The sequence below is a fragment of the Coturnix japonica genome, chromosome 26, assembly GCF_054131305.1.
Source record: "Coturnix japonica strain WE chromosome 26, WE-NBRP24, whole genome shotgun sequence".
In the NCBI taxonomy this organism is placed as follows: domain Eukaryota; kingdom Metazoa; phylum Chordata; class Aves; order Galliformes; family Phasianidae; genus Coturnix; species Coturnix japonica.
In genome coordinates this window covers 2084130-2107500 of record NC_140688.1, presented here as the reverse complement: position 1 = coordinate 2107500, position 23371 = coordinate 2084130, and the positions used below count along the sequence as shown (strand labels likewise).

Genomic DNA, 23371 nt, shown 5'->3' with positions numbered 1-23371 from the left:
TATTGGGGGGGGTCACCTGGGGTCACCATTACTGGGGTCACTGTCATGGGGGGGGGGGGGTCGCCATAATGGGGGGGTCAACATAATGGGGGTCAACTGGGGTCATTGCCACTGGGGTCACCATATTGGGGGGGGTGTCCCCATCCCTGGTCGCCATTTGCCATGTTCCACCATGTCTGTGTGTGTCCCCAGGTGTGTCAGTGTCACCACGGCTCAGCACAGCATCAGCAGGACCTCCCTTATCAGCAGGACCCCCCCCATCCCCCCATCCCGCCTTATCACCATGTCCCCCCCTATCACCACCAAGGCCCTCCTTCTCACTATCACGACCCACTATCGCACCACCACAGCGCCCCCTGTCGGCCCGCCCCCCCTTATCAGCCCGCCCCCGTTTCCCGTCCCCGTTCTGCCCGTTCTGCCGCCGTAACGGGGAGTCCCGCGCGGTGTGGAGCAGCCACGCTCTGAAGGACGCGCGTGGCCGCGTGCTGTGCCCCATCCTGCGGCGCTACGTGTGTCCGCAGTGCGGCGCCACGCGGGACAACGCGCACACCAGGAGGTTCTGCCCGCTCACCCCGGCGTCATATCGCTCTGTGTATGCACCGAGAGCACGGGGACACGGGGACGGCGGTGACTGATAGCAGGTAATGGGGTATGGGGTTATAGGGGCTATTAGGTGATGGGGTTGTGGGTTATGGAGTTATGGGGTTATTTATGGGGTTATGGGGTTATTTATGGGGTTATAGGGGTATGGGGTTATTGGGGTTTGGGGTTGTGGGGTTGTGGGGGTTATAAGGGGTTATGGGCTATAGGGGTTATGGGGTTGGCCCCCACATATTGCACTGTGTGTGTCGGGGCAGTTGTGGTGGTGATGATGTTAATTAAGGCCGTAATTACTAATTACTATTACTAATAACGCACTCTGTGTCATCCCCAGGCTGTGCTGAGCGCAACGTGGGACAGAAGGCAGCAGCTGGGCACCAACTGTGCACCATCATTAGTGCACTATCACTTGTGCACCATCATTTGTACACCATCAGCTTTGCACCACCGCTCGTGCACCGTCATCTTTACACCATCACTTTACACCTTCAGTTGTGCATCATCACTTGTGCACCATACCTTTGCACCATCACTTTGCACCACTACTTTGTACCATCATTTGTACAACATCACTTGTGCACCATCACTTTGCAGCATCCCTTTGCACCTTCAGTTGTGCACCACCACTTTGCACCATCACTTGTGCACCATCAGCTTTACACCCCCACTTTACACCCCCACTCTGCACCAGGAGCAGAGCTCAGCAGCTGTTCCCTGTTGTGTTGTTGTGTTATTGTGTAGTTGTGTTGTTCCAGCCCTGCTCACACTCGTGTGTTTATTGCATAGTGAGACCCCACAGGGGACAGTGAGACCACACAGGGGACAGTGAGACCCCATAAGTGCCAATGGGACCCTAACCCTAACCCCACCCCCAGCACTCACTTGAGGTTGGACAGCTCGAGGATCAGCCCCCCCAGCACCGCTGACGCATCCTCACGTGGTGCCACCTCCTTCCTGGGGGTCAAAGGGGGTGAAAATGGCACCAATCCGGGGCTTTTTAAGCCCAAAATGAGCTCTGGGTTCTGGTGGGGGGAGGGGGGTCCGACCTGGGGGTGCAGCTGGGTGAGGCCGGGTCCCCATCGGCGTCCACAGGGCACAGAGGGGCTGCAGGCTGGGAGGGGGTGGGTGGCTGGGGGGGAAATGGGGTGAAATGGGGGCAACTGGGGCAACAGGGGATGAACTGGGGGGAACTGGGATGAACTGGGGTGAATGGGGGTGAATGGGGGGGGATTGGGGGATATGAGAGTGACTTGGGGGGGGACTGGGGTGAATTGGGGGGATCTAAGAGTGACTTGGGGGGGAATTGGTGTGACTTAGGATGATTTGGGGGTGAATGGGGGGGAACTGGGGTGAACTGGGGCACCAAGGGCTGAACTGGGGGGAACTGGGATGAAATGGGGTGAACTGGGGGGGACTGGGGGGATCTGAGAGTGACTTGGGGGGGGAACTGAGATGATTTGGGGTGAATGGGGGCAAATTGAGGGGGACTGGGGGATATGAGAGTGACCTGAGGGGGGACTGGGATGAATTGGGGTGAATGGGGGGAAATTGGGGAGGATTGGGGGATCTGAGGGTGACTTAGGGGGGGACTGGGATGAATTTGGGTGATTTGGGGGTGAATGGCGGAGAACTGGGGTTAACTGGGGTAAGTTGGAGTGATTTGGGGTGAACTGGGGTAAATTGGGACAATCTAGAGTGGAATGGGGGGTAAACTGGGGTGAACTGGAGCTCTATGGGGTGAAGTGGGACAATGTGGGGTGCAGTGGGGCGCTATGGGGCTGTTCCCTATGGGTTCTCATAGTACTCTGGCATTACCTGCAGCAGCTCAGTGTACCCCCTGGCACCCCACTGTGCTCCGGTGCTGAGACGTGGGGCAGCCCCACAGTGCCAGCCCCATAGCGCTCCTCATGCTCTGCCCCACAAGTGGGCTCCGCTTTGGCTGCCCACTCCCCCTCCAATGGCTCTTTGGTGGCCTCAATGCATTCTGTGCCCCCATCGGTGTCACTATGGGGCTGTGGGGTGCTATGGGGCTGTATGTCCCCCATCTCAGGGCTGTTCTGGTCCTCCTGCTGCTCGCAGCCATCCATCCCATCCTGGAACAACCCCCCCCATAACCTGTGTGCTCCCTGCCCCATAGCCATGGGGAGCTGTGGGGTGACGCTGGGGGGGCAGAGGCCCTGTCCTACCTGTGCCAATGGGGCCGCTGTGGGGCTGAGCTCCTCCATCACGCTGAGCTGTGGGGCGGCTGCTGGGCCTCCGTTATCAGAGCGGCTGGGAACCAAACAGACCCCAAACCCCATCAGCTGGGGGGCACCAGGACCCATTGCTGGCCCCAGGCCCCATTCCTACCCCCAAGCCCCATTTCTGCCCCCATTTCCACCTCCAGCCCCCCCTCTGCCCCCCACCCTCCCATTTCCCCCCATTACCTCTCTGTTCCATCTCCATGCACTGAGTCCATCCCTCCGCCATTGTCCAGAGCATCGCCTCCAATCATGGCCCCCATACTGATGTCCTCCATATTGGTGTCCCCCCCATTTATGTCTCCCCCATTGCTGTCCCCCATATTGCTGTCTACCCCCTTGGTGTCCCCCATATTAGTGTCCCCTCCACTTACATACCCCTCATTGCTGCCCCCTCTATTGGTGTCCCCCCCATTTCTGTCCCTCTCCTTGATGTCCCCTCCATTGATGTCCCCCTCATTGGTGTCCCCCATATTGCTGCCCCCTCCATTGGTTTCCTCTTCCTCGGTGCCCCCCATATTAGTATCCCCCCCCTTGGTGTCCCCTCTATTGATGTCCTCCCCCTTGGTATCCACTCCATTAGTGTCTGCCATATTGGTGTCCACCATACTGGTGTCCCCTCCCTTGCTGTCCCTCCCCTTGGTGTCCCTGTCCCCTCCATTTTTGTCCCCTCCATTGGTGTCCACCATATTGGTGTCTGCCATATTGGTGTTTGCCATATTGGTGTCCCCCCCCTTGGTGTCCCCTCTATTGTTGTCCTCCCCATTGGTGCCCCATCCAATCATGTCCCCCCCCTTGCTGTCCACCATATTGGTGTCCCCTCCATTGTTTCCCCCCTCATTGGTGTCCCCTCTATTAGTATACCCTCCATTGATGTCCCCCCCCTTGCTGTCCCCCATATTAGTGTCCCCCCCATTAGTGTCCTCCATATTGCTGTCCACCATATTGCTGCCCACCATATTGCTGTCCCCCATATTGGTGTCCCCTCTATTAGTGTCCCCTCCATTTGTGCCCCCTCCATTGATGTCCCCCCCCTTGCTGTCCACCATATTGTTGACCCCACTATAGTCGTCCCCCCCCTTGTTGTCTCCCCTCAGTCCTGCCCTGACTTTGACATTGGAGCCATCATGGTGGTCAACACCTGCAAGAGGAACAGCAGCTGCTTGGACGCCATTTTGTGGCCATTTTGAGGCCCTTTGGAAACCATTTTGTGACCATTTGGTGGCCATTTTGAGGCCATTTTGCGGCTGCTTGGAGGCCATTTGGTGGCCATTTTGAGACCGCTTGGAGGCCCATTGGAGGACATTTTGAGACCATTTTAAGGCCATTTTTTGGCCATTTTGAGGCCATTTTAAGTCATTACCTGTCACCTGGCTGCTCCTCCTTTTGCCCATGGCGCCGCTCACCTGAGGGGAACACACGCCCATTGAGCATCATTTCCTCACTATTTCCCCTCAAATCCCCCCTGGCCGCCCGGTCTCTCTCACTCCACGTCCCAGAATAACACCGTTATCCCGCTATAACGAGGCCCAATGGCGCCCATCCCGCCCCAAGGCCCTTCCTGGCCCCGCCGCCATTTTGCTTCACCTCAGCTCCCGCCCAACGCCTTCCCGCCTTTTTCACACCGCGCGCTCTGCGCCTGCGCCGCGCGGGGGACGCTGGGAGTTGCAGTCCCCGGAGAGACGTAACGCGGCGCAGCGCGGGGGATGCTGGGAGTTGCAGTTCGCGGCGCGCCGCAAAGCGCAGCGGGGTGCGGCGCTTTTGCGACAGCGTCGCCGTAAAGTGCGGAGGTGTTGGCAGCCCCGTAGGAGGAAGCGGTGAGTGGGGACAGACCGGGACCGGGGGGGTCCGATGGGGGGGGATCGAACGGCGGGGTCCAGTAGGGGGGGGGATAGACCGGGGGGGTCCAATGGGGGGGATCTAATGGGGTGGGGGTCCGATGGGGGGGGTTCAGTGGGGGAGGGGGGGGGCTACAACGGGGGGATCCAATGGAGGGCGGGGGGATTCAATGGGGGGGGGATACAATGGGGGGGGATCTAATGTGGGGGGGGGTCCGATGGGGGGTGTACAACCGGGGGGGTCTGTGCTCTGTCACAGGCATACAAGCCTGTTGGAAGGAGTGCATTGAGGCTGCAGCGCCCAGATGATAAACCTGAGTTTGCTGTCACCAGCAACCAAGCTTACGGTTAATTTCTGAAACAAGATTAGTGATAGTATTTCCAGGCAGCTGGCACAGAAGCTTCTTGGATTACAGTGCTGACAACACACATTCACCAGAGCCAGCAATGACAAAAAAATTTCCCACTCCCACCAGAACTTGAAGGACAGAGACCAATTTAGGTTTCTTCACTCTCACGAAGGGGAGTAAGTAAGAAGGTTCACTCAGTAATTCAACCTTACAGAGGCTACTTAGTAATTCTGTGAATTTAAGGAATTATAAAATGATGGATAAAAATCAGAAGTATTTTGTATTTAAATATATGTATACATTATACAGTTATTCTAATGCGACATCAAATGATTACCATTTTGCCCACAGATGTGAGAACTGTTAAGAGAAAATATACTTGCTTTTAACCACTGTAGATCACCCATGGCACATACCTAAGGACAACATAACAGCTGAAAGCAGTAACTGGGAGAAACACTATACAAAGTATACAGATTGGGCTGCACGTGCGTCAAGTGATTTATTAACACAACGAGGTTGGGGGGGAAGAAGAATTAAGTTTGATACCTGTTGTCTTCGTTTCTCCTCTTCAATAACAGCTTTGGCTTCTGCCTCTTTTATCTGTCCAGACATACAAAGTGATAAGTAACTGTTGTAAAAGCAGGTAAAACTATTATCTTACAGAGCCATAATTTATAGAACAGTTCTCAGAAAAGCGAGCAAAACCTTCACCAAGTGAGCTGTGAGCTTACTCAGATTCTAAAACATTCTGTGAAAAACCTCTATCAATTCATGTTTGAAAAACACGGAACATTAGAGACGCTACCATGTTATAAAACTAAACTTCTGACTAACTGGAAAATTCAACTGACAAATATAAAACCTGGGGAAAATATAAATATATATATATTCATTAATACCAGGGAAAAATTCCTTAATAAAGTCACTCTAAGCTTTCAGTAACTCAGTCCTCAATTCAGCACACTGTACACTGATGGGTAAATCCTTATATATGTATGTAATTTACACTCACACACTTCATTCCAAGTAGTTAAATATGCCCTGACTGCTAGAGCAAAAGGAAATCTCCACTTTTGTACCAAATGACATATTGGATAATGCATACTCATATTGTTCTACTGCTCTTGTTGTAATGGAAACTGTCAATGCAATTACATTTGCTTCACCATCAGAAAGTTTTATGAAAAATAAAACCTGGAACTGCAACTGATCACTCTACAGAACTGTTACATAGCATTCAAGACAGCAAATTAAATGCCAGAAACTTAAAGGAAAAAGAATGGCACAGAAAATATTAAAACATAAACATACAATGCATCTGAATCACAGTTCCTGCATTATTTTCATCCTACAATAACTAAAGAATGCAACGCCTAACATACATAAAGAACAATGGGATGGACTGGCTCCTGAATCACAGAATGGCCTGGGTTGAAAAGGACCACAATAACCATGGAGTTTCAACCCCACTGCTGTATGCAGGGTCACCAACCACCAGACCAGGCTGCCCAGAGCCACATCCAGCCTGGCCTTGAATGCCTCCAGGAATGGAACAACCACAACCTCTCTGGGCAACCTGTTCCAGCACATCAGCACCCTCTGTGTAAAAAACTTCCTTCTAATATCTATCCTAACCCCCCCCTTCTTGTGCTGGTGGCCCCAGGCCTGGATGCAGTACTCCAGATGGGGCCTCACAAGAGCCAAGTAGAGGGCATCTCGCTCTCCTTGCTGGCCACCCCTTTTTAAATGCAGCCCAGAACACAGTTGGCCTTCTGTGCTGCAAGCACACACTGCTGGCTCATGTCCAGCTTCTCGTTCACCAGGACCCCCAAGTCCCTCTCCACAGGTCATCTCTCAAAGAGATCTTCCCCCAGTTTGTACAAATATCTGGGATCGCCCCAACCCGAGTGCAGCACCCTGTACTTGGCCTTATTGAACCTCATTAGGTTTCCATGGGCCCACTTCTCCAGCCTGTCCAGGTCCCTCTGGATGGCTTCCCTTCCTTCCAATGTATCGACAGCACCACCCAGTTTGGTGACATCTGCAAACTTGCTGAGGGTGCACTCGATGCCACTGTCTGTCATTGATGAAGATGTTGAAGAGCACCTGTCTCAAGACCAACCCCTAAGGGACACCACTTGCGACCAGCCTCCACCCAGACACAGAACCGTTGATCATAACCTTTTGGCTGCATCCAGCCAACCGATTCCTAATCCACTGAACAGCCTATGTACCTGCAGAAGCCCTTCTTGTTATCTTTCACTCCCCTTGCCAAGTTCAGCTCCATCTGTGCCTTGACTTTCCTAATCCTGTCTCTTCACACATGGACAACAGCTCTGTATTCCTCCCAGGCTATACAACACTGCTTCCACTTTCTGAACATTTCCCTCTTTTCCCTCAAGTTTAAGCTGCAGGTCCTTGCACATCCATGATAGCTGCCTGCCTTCCCTGCTTGACTTCTTCTGCAGGGGGATGGAGAGCCGCTGTGCTTTCAGAAGGGTGTCCTTAAAGAGCTGCCAGCTCTGTTCTATACCCCTGCCCTTAAAGTCGGTTTCCCAGGGGAAGCTGCTAAGAGATGTTTAACTTGGATTCATCAGGTAAAAAGCAGGTGATTGACAGGACACAAAATCCTGAAGACAGTGAAATTGCCAAATAGTATTTTTCATTACACAAAAAGGCATATAGATGCAGCAAAGCCATCAAACATTAAGACACCAGCTCTATCTCTGAAATTCCCTCAGTCAGGCATCACTACAGTGACGGCAGTACCAGTGTGCTGGGTCAGTGTATGCGTATCTGCTGCTTGTACATGTTTCTTGGACCTCCAACTCTGCAGCCACTTAACACTACCTTAGTAAAATTAGATCTCAGAGTAATAGAATGCCCTAAGATGTAATGATACAATTGACAACTTGAAGTTAAAAACCATCTTGATCTCAATAATCAGTCTATATATGTACATATATATATTTATGTATCACATTTGGCACAGTAAAAATGGTAATTAACTAAGTAAGGTATGCACAGATGGAATTTGTTCCAATCAGTCTACAACTTAAGAGCTGTTGAAGACTAAGCAGAAGGCACACCAGCTCGTGCTTAAGAACACCGCAGCTCAAAGAGCGTGCTCTGTGCAAGCAGTTACATTTGTGGATTTTCAGATTATTTTTTTTTTAAATTGTTAAACCATATATGAAATATCACTAACAATTTCATTTCACCTAGATAATGTCAGAGTGTCTCATCAGAAAAACACACAAAGGTCTTTTTAGTCATGAATACCTGAAATAGGAAAGTTTGGTTTGCAAAAACTGCAGCCCTATCCCTGCTGGTATTTCACTGCCATCTAATGGCAGAACATCAGTTCCAAAAGAGAAATCGGCCAGTGAACACAGAATGTAGCTTCTTTTGTACGCTGCTGTTGTCATATTTGTGTAAGATTCCTGCACACGTTTGTGCGGAACTTCCTATGCTCACAGGAACCTGTAGTCATTTGCTTGATGCATTAGATTATTTTCCCAGTTGAATTCAATGGTACAGATAAAAAATAGGAAATATTATCTGCTGAAGTGAAACTGCAGCTGATGCTGCACCCCACTGAAATGTGCTCCTTTGTTGATGCAGACTTCTATGAATTCACCCCCCTTCAATGCACTCCATGCCCAATAAACTCACTTCCACACTTCACTAGAATGATTTGTTACTGCTGGTTTTTCTAGAAGTATATTCCAAGAGTCTTGGTGTTCAAGCTGATTGCAAAGGTGTAGAATTTGATTTACAGAGTACGTCTTAGAACTTGCCTGACAATCCTGAAATTCTGAGCAGAAACAGACAGATGTAGCTTTTACAGAACGAGGTTTTGGGTTGAATATTTAAATTATATATATCAGTATATTACATATACTACTAAGTTGATAAAAGTTAACCAGCTCATGCACCACTTCCTCATGTTTCCATAAAAGGCCTAGAAAAACAATGTGGATATTCTGTCTCTTTAGGTGAGATTATGCAGCAGTTTCTTTACTTCAAATAAAATTATTGGAGAGCATCCATGTTTACAATGGGCTGAAAAGCACATGCAGTTGCTGAAAGCTCTCTGTAATTGTGGCAGTCACCTAATACTGTGTGACAGGAACACACAAGATAACACTTTGCTAACCTTCAAAGTAAAAGTAAGGCCTAAATGAAGTGCTTCTATAGCTCTCACTAGCAGTAATGATTTTATTATCATTGATTAGCACTTCTTGGCTGAAGAGGAAATCTCCAGTTCCAATGTACATTAAAAATAAAGAGGTAATAGAGCATTACCTTAAAACAGTGTTTCATCAAGTGAGTTGACACTATCTACAAGTAGTGCAATTCTCAGCAATAAGCCAGATTCAATAGTCCAAAAATTAAATGTGCAATTAAACTGTACGCTGAGTTACACTGCATTTCTTGCTATTACTGTCTTGAAAAAATAACGATCTGCCTGTTTTTTCCAACTTTTCTCAAGGCAATGAAGACAACATAACTAAAATGGATACACCACCTCAGACGCCTTCCGTTTCATTTCCTTGCATAACGCATCACACTCCAGTGAAACTTGGCCTTCTTGTATCTTGCTGCACTGTACTTCCTGTTAAGTATAAATTGAATTGTTTGTAATTCATTTCCCTATATAAAAATTTAATTATAACGTTCATTTTGTTGGGAAAATTGTAAAACAATTTTATTCGGTATATTTACAGAATGAAGCTAATAAATAAATATTATTTGAAACTGTAACTGTATTCAAGCATCCTTTTCTATTTTCCTTCTTTCTGATAAGCTAAACTGAATCAAGAATAAATCAAGTGGTTCAGTTTAATTTTTCTTGTCTTTTTTTTCACTTATTTATTTAAGACAAAGCAATATAACCTTGTGAACTGTTACAAAAGATACCATGCAAAGTAACTAATAAGTAACTCTTCTGAAACTTCGTATCAATTCTCTAAACTGGCTGAAACTACAGGGCAAGGTCTGGTCATGGGAAGATCTCCCCTACTTCCTTCTCCTTCCTCCCCCTTACATTGAAGGCCAAAACAAACAAACAAACAAACAAACAACAACAGAAAAAAAAACCCCCAAAAAACCACCAACAAAACCAAAACAGAATACCAGCACAGAGAGAAAGTTATAATCTTATAATCTATACTACTAGCCTATGAAGAATTTTGTCAGGAAAGCACAGTAACATAGCCAGAAGCTATTCTGGTTTTCATGCTTTCTGACAATATGCAGAACAATTTTCATAGCATACAGCAAAATCCAAAAACTAACTTCTTCAGAGCAATTCCAGCACGCTAAGATAAACCACCTGCCTAGATGGTTAAGAATATGGTCCACTACAAGTTGTGGGTTACAAATTCAAGTGGTTTATACGACCTTGCATGTTTACATGCATAGCCTCATGATGCAACATTTAACTTCAACACCAGAAAAGGAAGAAAAAATCCTCCTGTTTTGCACTCAAATTATGAGCTCCTACATTTGATATTAATTGTGATGGTTCAGATGAGGCATATTTACAGAGCAGCTTGGAATACGTGTCCTGTCAACTCCCAACCTCACCAGTTGTATACACAGACAGAAGACTGGTAGAGGAGAATTCAACTGCAAATATAAGGTACTCAATTCTGTTTCTCCTTATCTTCAAGATCACAGGCTGCAGGCACAAAAGACTAAATATACAGGTACACTATCCTATCCAAGCTAAGAAAGAAGTACACTATCTGCTGTAAGTATGCAGCTCCAAGCAAATATGCATAAGGACCTTCTGGAATCAAAGATACCCTAATTACGATCTCAGACAAGGGCAGATGCATAAAGCAAACGTTAAAAGACATAATCTTTCACACTACAGAAACGAGTCATATTTCTGCAGTCAGATTAGCTGCAACTAATACACAGTCCAATTATCAGTGGCTTATTGGTTCTACCATCATTTACCCTCTACACTGTAGCTCTCTGTACAAAAGAGAGCATGGATTTGGGGCTTGACCTGGAAACAGTGAGATGATATTTAAGGTGGGGATAGTGTTTTCTTCTCTTTCTGAAGGGAAACACCATTTCACTAGGAATCAGAAGGATCACTTCGTGGCTATTTAAATAAGTGGGCTGTCATCATATAAGAATTAATTTTTATTAATTATATAATTAACTCATAACAACCTTTCCACCTTATTAAAATCAAATTTACAAGATTGAGGGGGGGAAAAAAGTAACCGTCATCATATTTAAGGACCATAAAACTTTCAGAATAGCAGATCTGGAATGTTCCATTTCAGGCCACTGTAAAAGTGAAAAGTGAGCATCCTAAACATTAATTTCATTGCTTCTTGCTACCACATTTCAGTTGGACATCCACATAATCACTGAAGACATCCCAGCACTCTGGGACAATAAAATCTGAACTGGTCTGAAATAGCTATACAGTGTCAGAACTCAGCAGAAGATGATGACACATTTCAGTTTTCCAAAAACAGTATGAAAATTAGGGACAGCAACAACTAGATGTAACAGAGCTATCATGGAAATACCCATCTTCCTTATTCAATTAAGTCTGGCATAAGAAACAAGACCTCAAAGATCATCAAGTCCAACTGTAAACCTATATCTTAAGGAACAAGAAGCAGAAGTATACACGCAACCAATGATATTATTGATTTTACTGAACACAGTAGAGTAAGATAAACTGAAATTAGTAAGAGCACTTAGTCACAACAAAATAATTTATCCTCAGCAGAAGTCAACATTTCAACTTACAAATAAAGAAAAGCTAGTTATTTATAAGCAGAGACTGCTCAATTTGAAGCACGTACTCTGGGCATTACCATCCTTTCTCTTGAACATGCGCCCTGCAAGATCTGAGATTTCTGAAGACATTTCTTGGAGAAGCTAAGAACTCTGGGGAAACTGCATCTGTGTGGAAAGCTCAGAAGTTAACCGGGTATTGAAAATAATTTAAGCATGCTTTGTTCAAGCCAGATAGTGAATTTTTCATTAAGTTAACACTTGTCAAGAGGTCACAGCAGCCTCTGGTTTTCCCCTCATCATACTTGATAGCTATAAGCTTTGTCCTTTATCTCTGCTGAAAGCTAAGGATGCTGATGCCTCTGTTTGCTTTAAGGGCCTCAGACAACCATCAATTAGGAATTCAAAACATCTGTGACTGTTCCAATTTATGTAATTATAAACTTCTCAGTTCCTAATGAGGAAAATGTGCTTTGACTTCTTAAATCACTCCAGATCATCTGATTATTTTCCTAATGGAACTACAAAAATTGAAGTGTGCTTGAAGAGAAAGGTATTGCAAATCTGGGAGCTAACATTTTCTACAATGAATTTTATGTTCCTTAGTGAATATTTTGATTGTTCCACCCAGACTTTCAGCTGCTGTTGCTGCTCTGCTCAAGTAACTGATTCTATTCCAGTCTTGACCAGAGACAATCCATGTACACAAGCCTAGGAACATACAAAGAAAATGTGTCACTCTCAGAACTGCAACTTCAAAACTTACCTTTTTCAGTCGCTTACAAGGACACTTGAGTTTAACCTTCTGGCTGCAGTTCAGAGGACAATCACCTGAATGGCAAATCTCTTTACACCGGTGACCACAAGGCAACTACAAGCAAAACAAGAAATACCCCACCAATGAATAACTGAAATTGCATGCAGTCTTTGAACTAGTTTTATTTCAGACACAGCAGCTAAACAGAAAACTCATTCAGCTCATCAGGTTTGTCTTCCTACCTGCAAAACTGGAAAAAGGTCAACTTATTTCACTAGTTACTCAGAGTTTTTTGGTTCACATAGAATTATTTATCTTTTACTGGGAACGCCTGATCAAAAAACAATTTTTTCTTTCAAATGTTACAGGAACAGTCATCTCCACAATGATTCATATATCGACTGCCCTAACTACCTGTATGATGGAGGAATAGAAGTAGATGAAGTAAGAAGGAACTGAAAACTGAAATGAAGTGTGATGTGACCCAGCCTGACCCACAAATTGCTAACAAGAGGGTAGAATTAGAAGCAAAAATACCACAAAACTAGGTTTTATGTGCAAGAACCTTGCAAACTATGCAGGAGTCAAATACAGGCCACCAATATTCTTACACCTGAATTAATTTCACTAAATCCTAAATTTCTGCATTTGGTAAATTATCCTGTTTTTGACATCTGACAAATAGCATTTCCTTTTTTTAAACTATCAGTGAAAATTTTAACACTTATAATGAAACTATTATTATTCCTTACTGTATATTATTATTCATTACTGGGATAATTTAAATATGCTGCTGCCTTTTAGGGATGTAACAGTGTTTCCAGAACAACATTAGAGATTAAAAAAATAATTCACAAGAATAAAAACAAGTTTTCTTCCACAGCGTGTTGGGAGCTCAACTGACCTTGCTCAGGTCCCAAACAAAATCTTCATAACGATGATTTTTCATTTTCAATTACATAAATCAATACTGTCCAATACTGTTTATAAACAAAGGCAATAACTCATGTAAGATACCCAACTGATTCATTTATAAAGGTAGGTTTAAACAATATCACTCCCTGTACAGAAAGAGTTGGGGGAAAACACACTGACAAATGACCACAGAGTCTCTTCCAGGATCCCACCTTAAGAGGCAAGAGCTTTTCCATTCATTTACATTTATTTTATCCAGCCATTAGTTCTTATCCACAGACTGAAAAACTTCTCTACTGTCCTTTCATAACAGGCTCTTTATTCCCATAATATTCCCTTCATTGAATTCCAAGCAGCTTCAATCAATGTTTCTTGAATATAGTAGCCAGAACTGCAAGTAATATTCCAGCTGGAAGAACATTGTACAATGCCTTAATTGCAGCTTATTCTCCACAGAATATCTTTCCCTATACATCTTCCACTCTCATGTTCACTTCTCTCCAGTTATTCATGCTGCAACAGTAAGGATTTCTACTGTCTCCCAGGAGGGTTGTTATTGGCCTTGACATGCCCAGTCTCACTGGTTTTTCTGTATCTGTACCATGTCCCAAACGCATGTGTTCTGCTGCACATGTGTTTCCTCAGTTGTCACCTACTGACAACACACCACAAATTCTCATAAGAAAATCCCAATGAGTTTTTGGAGCCAAGGTCATTACTGCAAACAGTGCAAGACTAGCCCTCAATTTGAGCCCTTGGAAAATCCCCTTATTGCCAACATTTCTCGTTCCAATCACTCCTGCAGGAATTTTTGTTGTTGCTTATGGCTTTTGAGGTGGTTGCCCTAAATAAAAAAAAGAACCACAAGCAGTTGTTTCCTTCAGTAAACACCAACTCTCGCAACGATCATCTCTTTTACATGAATTAGCTGTTTACTGTCTGGCACAGCCTCAAGAGCACAAGTGAAGTATGACATATGGGACTACATCTCTTCTCTTTGTCTGGAGGAAAAAAGGAATTGGTCGTTCTATCAAAGAAGGAATTCAGTTTTGTCTGGCACAACTGATCACCTGCAAATCTACTTGAACTCTGCCTCATTGTTAAAAGATGGGTTAGATGCTCATGATTAAGCCTTGCACATGCTGAAGTCAGGCATGCTTCCATTAATAATGTCAAAGCCTGAACAGTTACATACCACCAGAGCACAGCACAGGAATATACTTAATGCAATACCAAAAATCGTATTTGCTTATTGAGTTCATACACAGCTCACATTCAGTGGGATGCAGGACAAGAATGAAGCTGACAGTTTCAGCTGCTTCTCAACCCCTCCAGTGCAAATACAACATAAACTCATGGGAAGCAGTTCTATGAGTGGCAAAACAACAGCCCCAAGAGCTAAGAGAACAGAAGCAATCCAACCAGTTCTGCCAGATAAGTGCTGTAGTGGGAAGGGAGGTGGTTTTGTGCAGCGACTCGGCACGGACTCAGATGTGAACGATCCAAATCGTTTATTACAAGTTCTCACATCCCTTATATACCTTCACAAGTTGTTATTTTCTAACTTTCCCATCCGCCCTTACAACTTTCCCAAACATCTTACATGTCAACAAAGCATTCTACAAAACACTTTTCAACTGTCCATGCAGGCACATAACCAATCAGAGCTGTGAGACTATTCTTCTCCTTGCAGAGGTGTCCTTGGTTCTCATGCTGTTTATCTTGCTCCACAGCTGCTGCTCTGAACAGCTTTTCTTGTATTCCCACAATTCCCCCTTTTTTGTTTATTGACAAGCTACTACCATACTATAATATAATAACACTAATTATATTAATAACATAATCATTATAACTCAATCAAGGCCTCGATTGACAATATTCTGAAAATGAAAAAGGAGATAAGGCAAATGACAAAATATATGGTTAAATCCACTAAAATATCAGACGCATTTTGCCTGCGGCCTAAGTTCCTACAACCTGGAAAAGAACCCCTGAGAATCCAATTCTGTGTAAATTTGAAATAGGTTAGAAAAGACTTCAATTTCGTGTTATCCATTTTAAACCATCCCGTCAGCATGAAGCAAATACTCCCTAAGCTAGCACATTATTACTTATTGTCCCTGGAGAGGCAGAAAACTGCAGAAAAGGAGAGAGAAGGATTATGTTGGCGGTGGATGCGATAGGCAGCGCCAGCAGGGCGTCCCCTGCTTCAAGGTGCACTTTCCCTTTCTCATCCACCACGGATTCTCTCTTGCTCTTTTCCTACTCAGGGTCTGAATGGTATTTTCCATTTGTACACTGCATCCGCATGGCCAGTGCGTGGTACAGAGCCCAAGTGGAACACCTGCTTACAAAACAGAATAAATTGCCGAGGTTAGCTTTTTTTGCAAGCACCTTTGTTTCAATTGATGCATGGTCATATTTTGAAAATCCCAATTAGTGAGATGAAAAAGAGTTAATAACTGTTATGTTTAAGAATCATCCGTTTGTCCAGGATTCTTTTCCAGGGTCTTATTTTTACAAACTAAGAAGAGGCTAGTTGATAGGCTAATAAAATCATAACTGAACATTACTAATACACTAGAAGAGTTAGTCCCATAATTTCCAGCATTGGTAACATCAAATCCTATTTAACTTATATTCTATCTACTGCCAAAATAGGAAAGACACACAATAATCTAAATAATGCTTAATAATTCTAATTCTTAAATTTATACCAGTAATGTGGAAGAGTTACCTACTATGTCTTACCATTACTAAAATTATTATTTGCAATACAACAAATTACAAAGCAATATCAATGAAGTAAGAGGCGTATAATCACAATCATTATTAAGGCTGGGTGTTATTTTCTGCCTTGAGATGAGGCCGAACATATCTTGCCGGAAGCCATGTAGGGCCAGTCCTTGTAGAAACACAAGCATATCCTCGACCCCAGGTTATCAATGGTAAGGGACCTTCCCAGTGCCCTGTGGCCATATTTCGAATGTTAACCATTGGCCGTTCCTTGAGCACTGGGGAGCCCCCAAAATGACGATCCACACGAGTTGTATTTGTATGATCACGATTCAAAAAATTCAGCACAAACAAAGCCTTACATAATCTTTCTTGTGGTGTGTCTCCCGTATTCCCCCTTTTTTGTTTATTAAGAACAGATTTCAGTGTTTGATGAGTACGCTCAATGATAGCTTGTCCAGTGGGAGAATGAGGGATGCCTGTAATATGTCTAACTCCCCATTCTTGAAGGAAAGTTTGAGTGGCCTTAGAAGTATAAGCGGGCCCATTATCTGTTTTTATCGTATGAGGGATTCCCATAGCAGCATAAGCAGATAACCAGTGTTTACGGGCGTCACGACTGCGTTCACCTGTATGTGCTGTGGCAAATATGTAAGAAGAATGAGTATCTATCGTTACATGTACGTATTTTAGACGGCCGAATTCAGGAACGTGAGTGACATCTGTCTGCCAGAGTTGAAGAGGGGCTGTTCCACGTGGATTTGTCCCAGTTTGAGGCAAAGGGGCAATTGCCTGGCAGTCTGGGCATGTTAAAATAATGTTACGGGCTTGATCTACTGTCAGTTGGAATTGTTTTTGTAAGGCTCTCCTGTTCTGATGGAAAAATTGATGGGAGAGTCGTGCTTGCTCAAATAATTGAGGAGTAGCAAAAGCGACTGTGGCTTGATCAGCCTTACGGTTGCCCTCAGTTAAAGGACCAGGCAATGTAGTATGCGATCGAATGTGCATAATAAAATAAGGAAGAGTACGGTGAGAAACATAATGCAAGACTCGTTTGAGCTGTACAAACAAAACCGGATTATTAACTTCCTTAAGAAAGGATCCTTCAATCCGCTGAATGATACCTGTAACATACAAAGAGTCAGTTATTATATTAAGCTTTTGGTCTGAAAAAATTTGGAAAGCTCGAGCTACTGCAGCGAGTTCTACAACTTGAGGTGATCCATCAACAACATGTACGTCTGACTGCCATTGTGTAGCAGTCGCACGCCAGAGAACCACTGCTTGGTGTGTCTTGCCAGAGCCATCTGTAAATACAGTAACAGCATTAGGTATTGGAACATGTGAAAGTAAAGTATTAGTAGCAATGGGGATATCAGCCAAATTATGTAGTAACTGATGTTTGGGAGGATGAGTGGACAATTATCCGGTATAGTCTGCCATAGCAGTCTGAAAAGGAAGTGACTGCGCAAGCATCCAATCTAAATCTTTTTTAGTAGCAGGTACGTATATGCACTCAGGGTCAAGAGCTCGTAGAATTTGTAGACGATGACGACCTCGCTGTATTAGCATAGCAAACATTTCCACTCGTGATGTAATAGTTTTTGAAAATGTATGAGGTAAAAATACCCATTCGAGAATAATGAGAGGATCCTTTCTTGAGCTATCCCATTGACATAACAAGCTATATGGCTGATAGAAGTTGGATATTATTATGAGATGTACTGGAAGTGATAAACAAACACGATGGCTGTATCGATTTTGCACTGATGTTATTACAGAGTCTAAGCATTGTTGTGCTTCTGGTGTTAACTGTCTTTTAGAAGTTAGATCTGGGTCTCCTTTCAGTAGTTTGAATAAAGGATGCAGCTCTTGAGTAGTAATTCCCAAAAGTGGCCGCAACCAATTGATGGTTCCTAATAACTTTTGCAGATCGTTTAATGTCCGTACGTGAGGTACTATTTTGAGGATTTGTGGCTGAATAGTGTGAGATGCAATTTTCCATCCTAAATATTTCCATGGAGAACTAAGTTGCACTTTTTCTTCTGCTATTTGTAAGCCAATAGATTGGACTGCCTCCCGGACGAGCAGTAAAGCGTCCTTTAGACCCTCTTCTTGTTCTGCTGCTATTAAAATATCATCCATGTAATGATAAATAAGGACATGAGGTCTAGCCTTTCGTACTGGTTGTAATGCATTTGCTACAGTCAATTGACATATCGTTGGACTATTAAGCATTCCTTGTGGTAACACTGTCCAATGATACCGCTGAACAGGGCTTTGTAGGTTGATAGAGGGCACTGAGAAAGCAAATCGTGGTGCATCTTTTGGATGAAGCTGAATGGTAAAAAAACAGTCTTTCAAATCAATGACTGCTATAGGCCAATCCGAAGGTAACATTGAGGGTGAAGGAAGGCCAGGCTGCAACGCTCCCATAGGCTCAATTACTGCATTGACAGCACGCAAGTCCTGTAAAAGTCTCCATTTTCCACTCTTCTTGAGGATAACAAAAACCGGAGTATTCCAAGGGCTGGTAGTAGGCACTATGTGACCAGCAGCTAGCTGTTCTTGAACTAACTCATGTAAGTGCAGCAACTTTTCTCTTTTTAAGGGCCACTGATCTACCCAAATAGGTTGTTCTGTTTTCCAAGCTAAGGGTATAGGTTGCTGCCGATCAATGGCCCTTACTGAAAATTTGTCTGCAAAATCATACCCCACTGACTTAAGAGATCACGACCCCACAAAGTACAGGGAATTGGTAAAATGTAAGGAGCAGCGTGAGCAATGCGACCATCAGGCCCTTCAAAAGATAAAATTCGGGCACTTTGTTTTGGCTGCTGTAGGCCCCCAACCCCCACAATAGCAGAATTAGGGTCTCTTAGTGGCCACTCAGAGGGCCAATCACTGGACTTAATGATGGTAACATCAGCTCCAGTATCCACTAGTCCTAACAACTGCCTGCCATTTACTAAGCATGGTAATAATGGTTTGTCTTTTGACAGTTGTGTGGTCCATAGCACAACAGGTTTATCTGTGCTCCCAAATCCACCTGTTCGATCTCTAATACCAGGTTTGGTCATAGAATGAAAAGGGACTAATTGTGCTATTTTTTGGCCTTTTGGAATAAAACAGGGGGGTGAGGGTGTCCATGCCATTATCTTAATTTCCCCGGTATGGTCAGCATCTATAACTCCAGGTAAAACAAAAAGTCCCATCCTTGTAACAGAAGAACGTCCTAACAAGAGGGCGCTACGCCCGTCCCCAAGGGGACCCATTACCCCTGTTGGAATGAGAGTCACGGTGCTATCAGTCAGCGTCACTGACTGGGCAGTGGACAAATCCACTCCTGCGCTGCCAATGGTGGCTGGTCTGAGTGAGCTGGCCAGACAGCGTCTGGCTGAGTCGGGACCGTATTTGCTGTCATAGCGCGCGGTCTCGCGCTCCTCTTGCCGTTTCCCGGCAGATCGCAGGGCTGTGCAGCAACAGGAAGTTTGGATCGGCAGTCTCTAGCCCAGTGTAGCCCCTTCCTGCACCGTGGACAGGGTCGAGTTGGAACAGCAGAAGCATTTTTATTTACTCGCTTGGGCTTTTTACAGTCCCGTTGGACATGACCTGGTTCTCCACAATTGTAACACTTTACTTTTTGAGCTGTCCCTGCATCAAGTTGGGTGGCCAATGAATCTGCTAGCAGGGCCATTTTATGACTTTCTGTGCCTACATCTTGACAGGCTTTAATCAAGTCAGTAATTGATGGATCTGCATTCCTTAGGGACTTTAAAACCTTTCGACAGTCTGCATTTGCGTTTTCTACTGCTAATTGCTTAAGCAAGACATTTCGGGCAGCTTCATTTTCTACTTGTCTCTCTAATGAATTTTGTAAACGGTCAAGAAATTTAATGTAAGGCTCAGTAGCCTCTTGCCTAATTGAAGTAAATGAAGCATCGGGTGAATTAATATCAGGAACCCGACGGACAGCACACAACACCAAAGTCTTAACTTGTTCCAGGCATTGCCTGTCCAGCTGTGCCTGTGCCTGAGGTGTTGCCCGGACCCCCTCCCCCATGAGTTCCTCTAGGCCAATGTGATTTAGATTGTTCAAATTATTCAAGGCCTGGACAGCAGCCTGATCCCGGTATTCAGTCATGAACACGGTGTATTGCATGGGAGAGAGGATCATTCGTAACACACTTTTCCAGTCATGAGGGGTCATAACATAACTATCACCAATTGCAACCAAAAGATTATATGTAAAGGTAGACTGAACTCCGTATGTTCTCACTGACTTCCTTAGCTCTTTCACTGCCTCATAAGGCAGGGGTTCCCAACGGGGGACCTGATTCGGCTGATACAACACAGGAAAGGCTTGCAATGTGTCACCATCACCCCTTAATATTGCTTCTTTTCTGCACTGCTCTAAGACACCACAGTACGCTGTAGGGAAATTTGTCGTTTCTGCTCCCTTCAAATTATCATCAGGAAGAAATGCGCCCGATTCGCATTCCGGATATATTGGACCTGGGTCACAACGATCCCCTGGTTTCGATCCGTCCGTGTCTTTAATCACGTTACACTCCGGCTGCACAGACGCTGCAGCGCACGACGTGGGGGGGGCGGAGGGCAGCGGCGCAGAGAACGTCATGGGCGGAGCGGAGGGCGGAGGCGCGGCGAGCGTCGTAGGCGGAGCGGGGGGCGGAGCGACGAACGTCGTAGGCGGGGCGAAGGGCGGGGGCGCCATAGAGGGCGGCAACGCGGCGAGCGTCGGGGGAAGAGCGAACGGCGGGAGCGCGAGGGGGGGCGGTTGCGGCTTTTCGTCTCCCCGAATCGCGGGGGGGTCGGAGCCGCCGGTCGGATCCGGGCACGGGCCGCTTCCCGCAGCGAGAGGCAGCGGCGGGGTTGGGACGGAGGGCGGCAGGGAATGGTCGGAATAAATTCTTTCCCGTCGTGATTGCTTAATCCCTTCCATTATCCGGCTCCAAACGGGCAACAGCTTAGCCGCCGTTCTGTCTTTAGCGAGAGAAGCCTCGTAGAGTTTTGAGCCGATTTTGTCCCAAAGTTCTCCATCGAGAGAGAACTCAGTTTTTGGAAATTCAGGGACGTTTTTGCTTATCCATTTAAGAAGAATAGCTAATGCTGAAGTAGACACAGTCTCATCCTGATACAGTAACACTGAACGCAATACTTCGAGATGTACTCGTTGCTCCCTCGTTAGTGAGCTCCCCATAGTTCCTACTGCTCACCTTCTGTCCTGCAGAACGGTGCGGGTGCGCGCGAAACAGTCTCTCCGAAGTTCAGTCGGGCGACGCTGCCGGACCGGGCTCGCTCAGCCGCGGGTTGATTTGCTCCACGTTGTGGGCGCCATTTGCAGCGACTCGGCACGGACTCAGATGTGAACGATCCAAATCGTTTATTACAAGTTCTCACATCCCTTATATACCTTCACAAGTTGTTATTTTCTAACTTTCCCATCCGCCCTTACAACTTTCCCAAACATCTTACATGTCAACAAAGCATTCTACAAAACACTTTTCAACTGTCCATGCAGGCACATAACCAATCAGAGCTGTGAGACTATTCTTCTCCTTGCAGAGGTGTCCTTGGTTCTCATGCTGTTTATCTTGCTCCACAGCTGCTGCTCTGAACAGCTTTTCTTGTATTCCCACAGGAGGGGGCGTGGGCAAAGCTGTGGGTGAGTCAGTGATGTATGGGTGCATCTGTTGTGGGGTGGTGCTGAATGGGGTGGAAGCTGTGCTGACCTCACCCCCCCACAGCTGTGCCTTTGTCACTTACAAGAAGATGGAATCAGCTGACCAGGCTCTGGGGATCCCTGGGTGAGCAGGGGGGCACTGGGGGGGCACAGGGACGGTGTGGGGGTGCCAGCAGTGCTGAGTCCCTGCCCCCATCCTGTGCCCCAACAGCCGTAAAAAACAGTGCCAAGGGCTCACACCGCGACAAGCGGGCGCAGGTGGTGTACAATGAGGACCTCTTCGGGGGGCAATAAAGGTTTAGTGCACACAGCAGTGGTGTGGCAGGGTGACAATGGGACAGCGGGAGAACGGGGATGGGGGAACTGTGGGACACGGGGAGCTGCAATGGGGGAGGCTGAGTGGTGACCAGCTGCACACACACCTGTAACTGAACTGCCAGCCTCACCTGGCTGTGGTGCTGAGCATGCTGGGCTGCCTGGCCCTGCTCTCAGCAGCACTGTGTCCTCCCTCCCAGCCCCCACAATTCCACTGATACAGTTATGTCTGTTAGAGAGATTCACACTGCATGGAATGTGCCACGGCCAATAGCAACTGAAGGCTTCAGAGCCAAATAAGTGTGAGGAGGCCGTGCTGGAGCTCATCTCTTCCATGGAGCTCATAACAGCAGCACAGCAGTAACCCTGGTGGCAGCAGCACCAGGATGTTGCTGGAGCAGCACTCCTGGCTCCCCTCCTGCTCCCTCCAAGAGCTGCAGGCAGACGTACAGCACTGCTGTCCTGTGCCAGGTTTATTTAAAAACACAGCTGAGAGCCGCCGGCATAAACAGAGGAGCCTGACTACGTTCATACAATATCTTAAATAGAAGGCAAATACAAAAGGAAAAGATAAAATATTTACAGTAACAGTGGCAGACACGACATGGGCACAGTCCCACCCAGAGTAAGCAGAAAACCACTCAATACCCTGCTGAAGCACAGAGTCACCACGACGTCCTCCAGCAGGGCCAGGGCTGCACTGTGCCCACAGCAGGGCTGGGATGGCTGCACTCTGAACTGAGACAAGCGAAGCGCACACGTGTTGGCTTCCAGAAATCATCAGCACAGCATCAAGCTCTGCCAGCAAACAGCACTGGAAATCCAGAAAAAGGGAAAGGAGGGAATAACGCAGCAGTGGCGTGCAGCTCCCACTTCTCACACTGCTGCTGCATCACTGCTGATAACTGGAAGGCAGGGAGCACCCCCCCGCCTTGGTGGCACATTTGGTCCAAAACAAAAGAATAATTCTGCTCCCTCCCACCCCCACATTGTCATTAAGTTGCCTTAAAGTATTCAAGTCATAAACAAAAGCATACACCAAAAAAACTCAAGAGCTGGCAGAACTCCAGGCTAGACATGGGGACTGCCCGAGAAATGGGAGCACCGAAGAAGCTTCCAGCTGCACCCAACGCTGAGCA

The 23371-nt window shown here is 46.0% G+C and overlaps 1 protein-coding gene, 1 long non-coding RNA gene and 1 pseudogene across 2 annotated transcripts; 1 reads left to right on the top strand and 2 right to left on the bottom strand.

The window, feature by feature from the left end:
• LOC146756572 (zinc finger CCCH domain-containing protein 11A-like) overlaps positions 1–23371 on the bottom strand; it is a 53009-nt pseudogene that overhangs the window by 24098 nt on the left and 5540 nt on the right.
• On the top strand, positions 4899–9798 carry LOC146756574 (uncharacterized). The gene is made up of 2 exons (XR_014937297.1): positions 4899–5204; positions 9527–9798. It is a non-coding gene; the product is annotated as an uncharacterized LOC146756574 (long non-coding RNA).
• LOC146756573 (uncharacterized) lies at positions 12149–21844 on the bottom strand. Its single transcript, XM_085524071.1, has 2 exons — positions 20729–21844; positions 12149–12676 (listed from the first exon to the last, which is right to left on the bottom strand). Exons 1-2 carry the CDS (start codon positions 21432–21434, stop codon positions 12654–12656), a joined length of 729 nt encoding a protein of 242 aa, XP_085380197.1. The 5' UTR covers positions 21435–21844; the 3' UTR covers positions 12149–12653.

What these genes read in the sequence shown, in the direction of transcription:
- LOC146756573 (XM_085524071.1), bottom strand. Translation starts at nt 21,434, where the DNA reads ATGGGGAGCTCACTAACGAGGGAGCAACGAGTACATCTCGAAGTATTG. An exon ending in AGGGGATCGTTGTGACCCAG is followed by an intron (nt 12,677 to 20,728) that starts GTCCAATATATC and finishes TTTTGCTTGTAG; the next exon opens with TTGCCTTGTGGTCACCGGTG.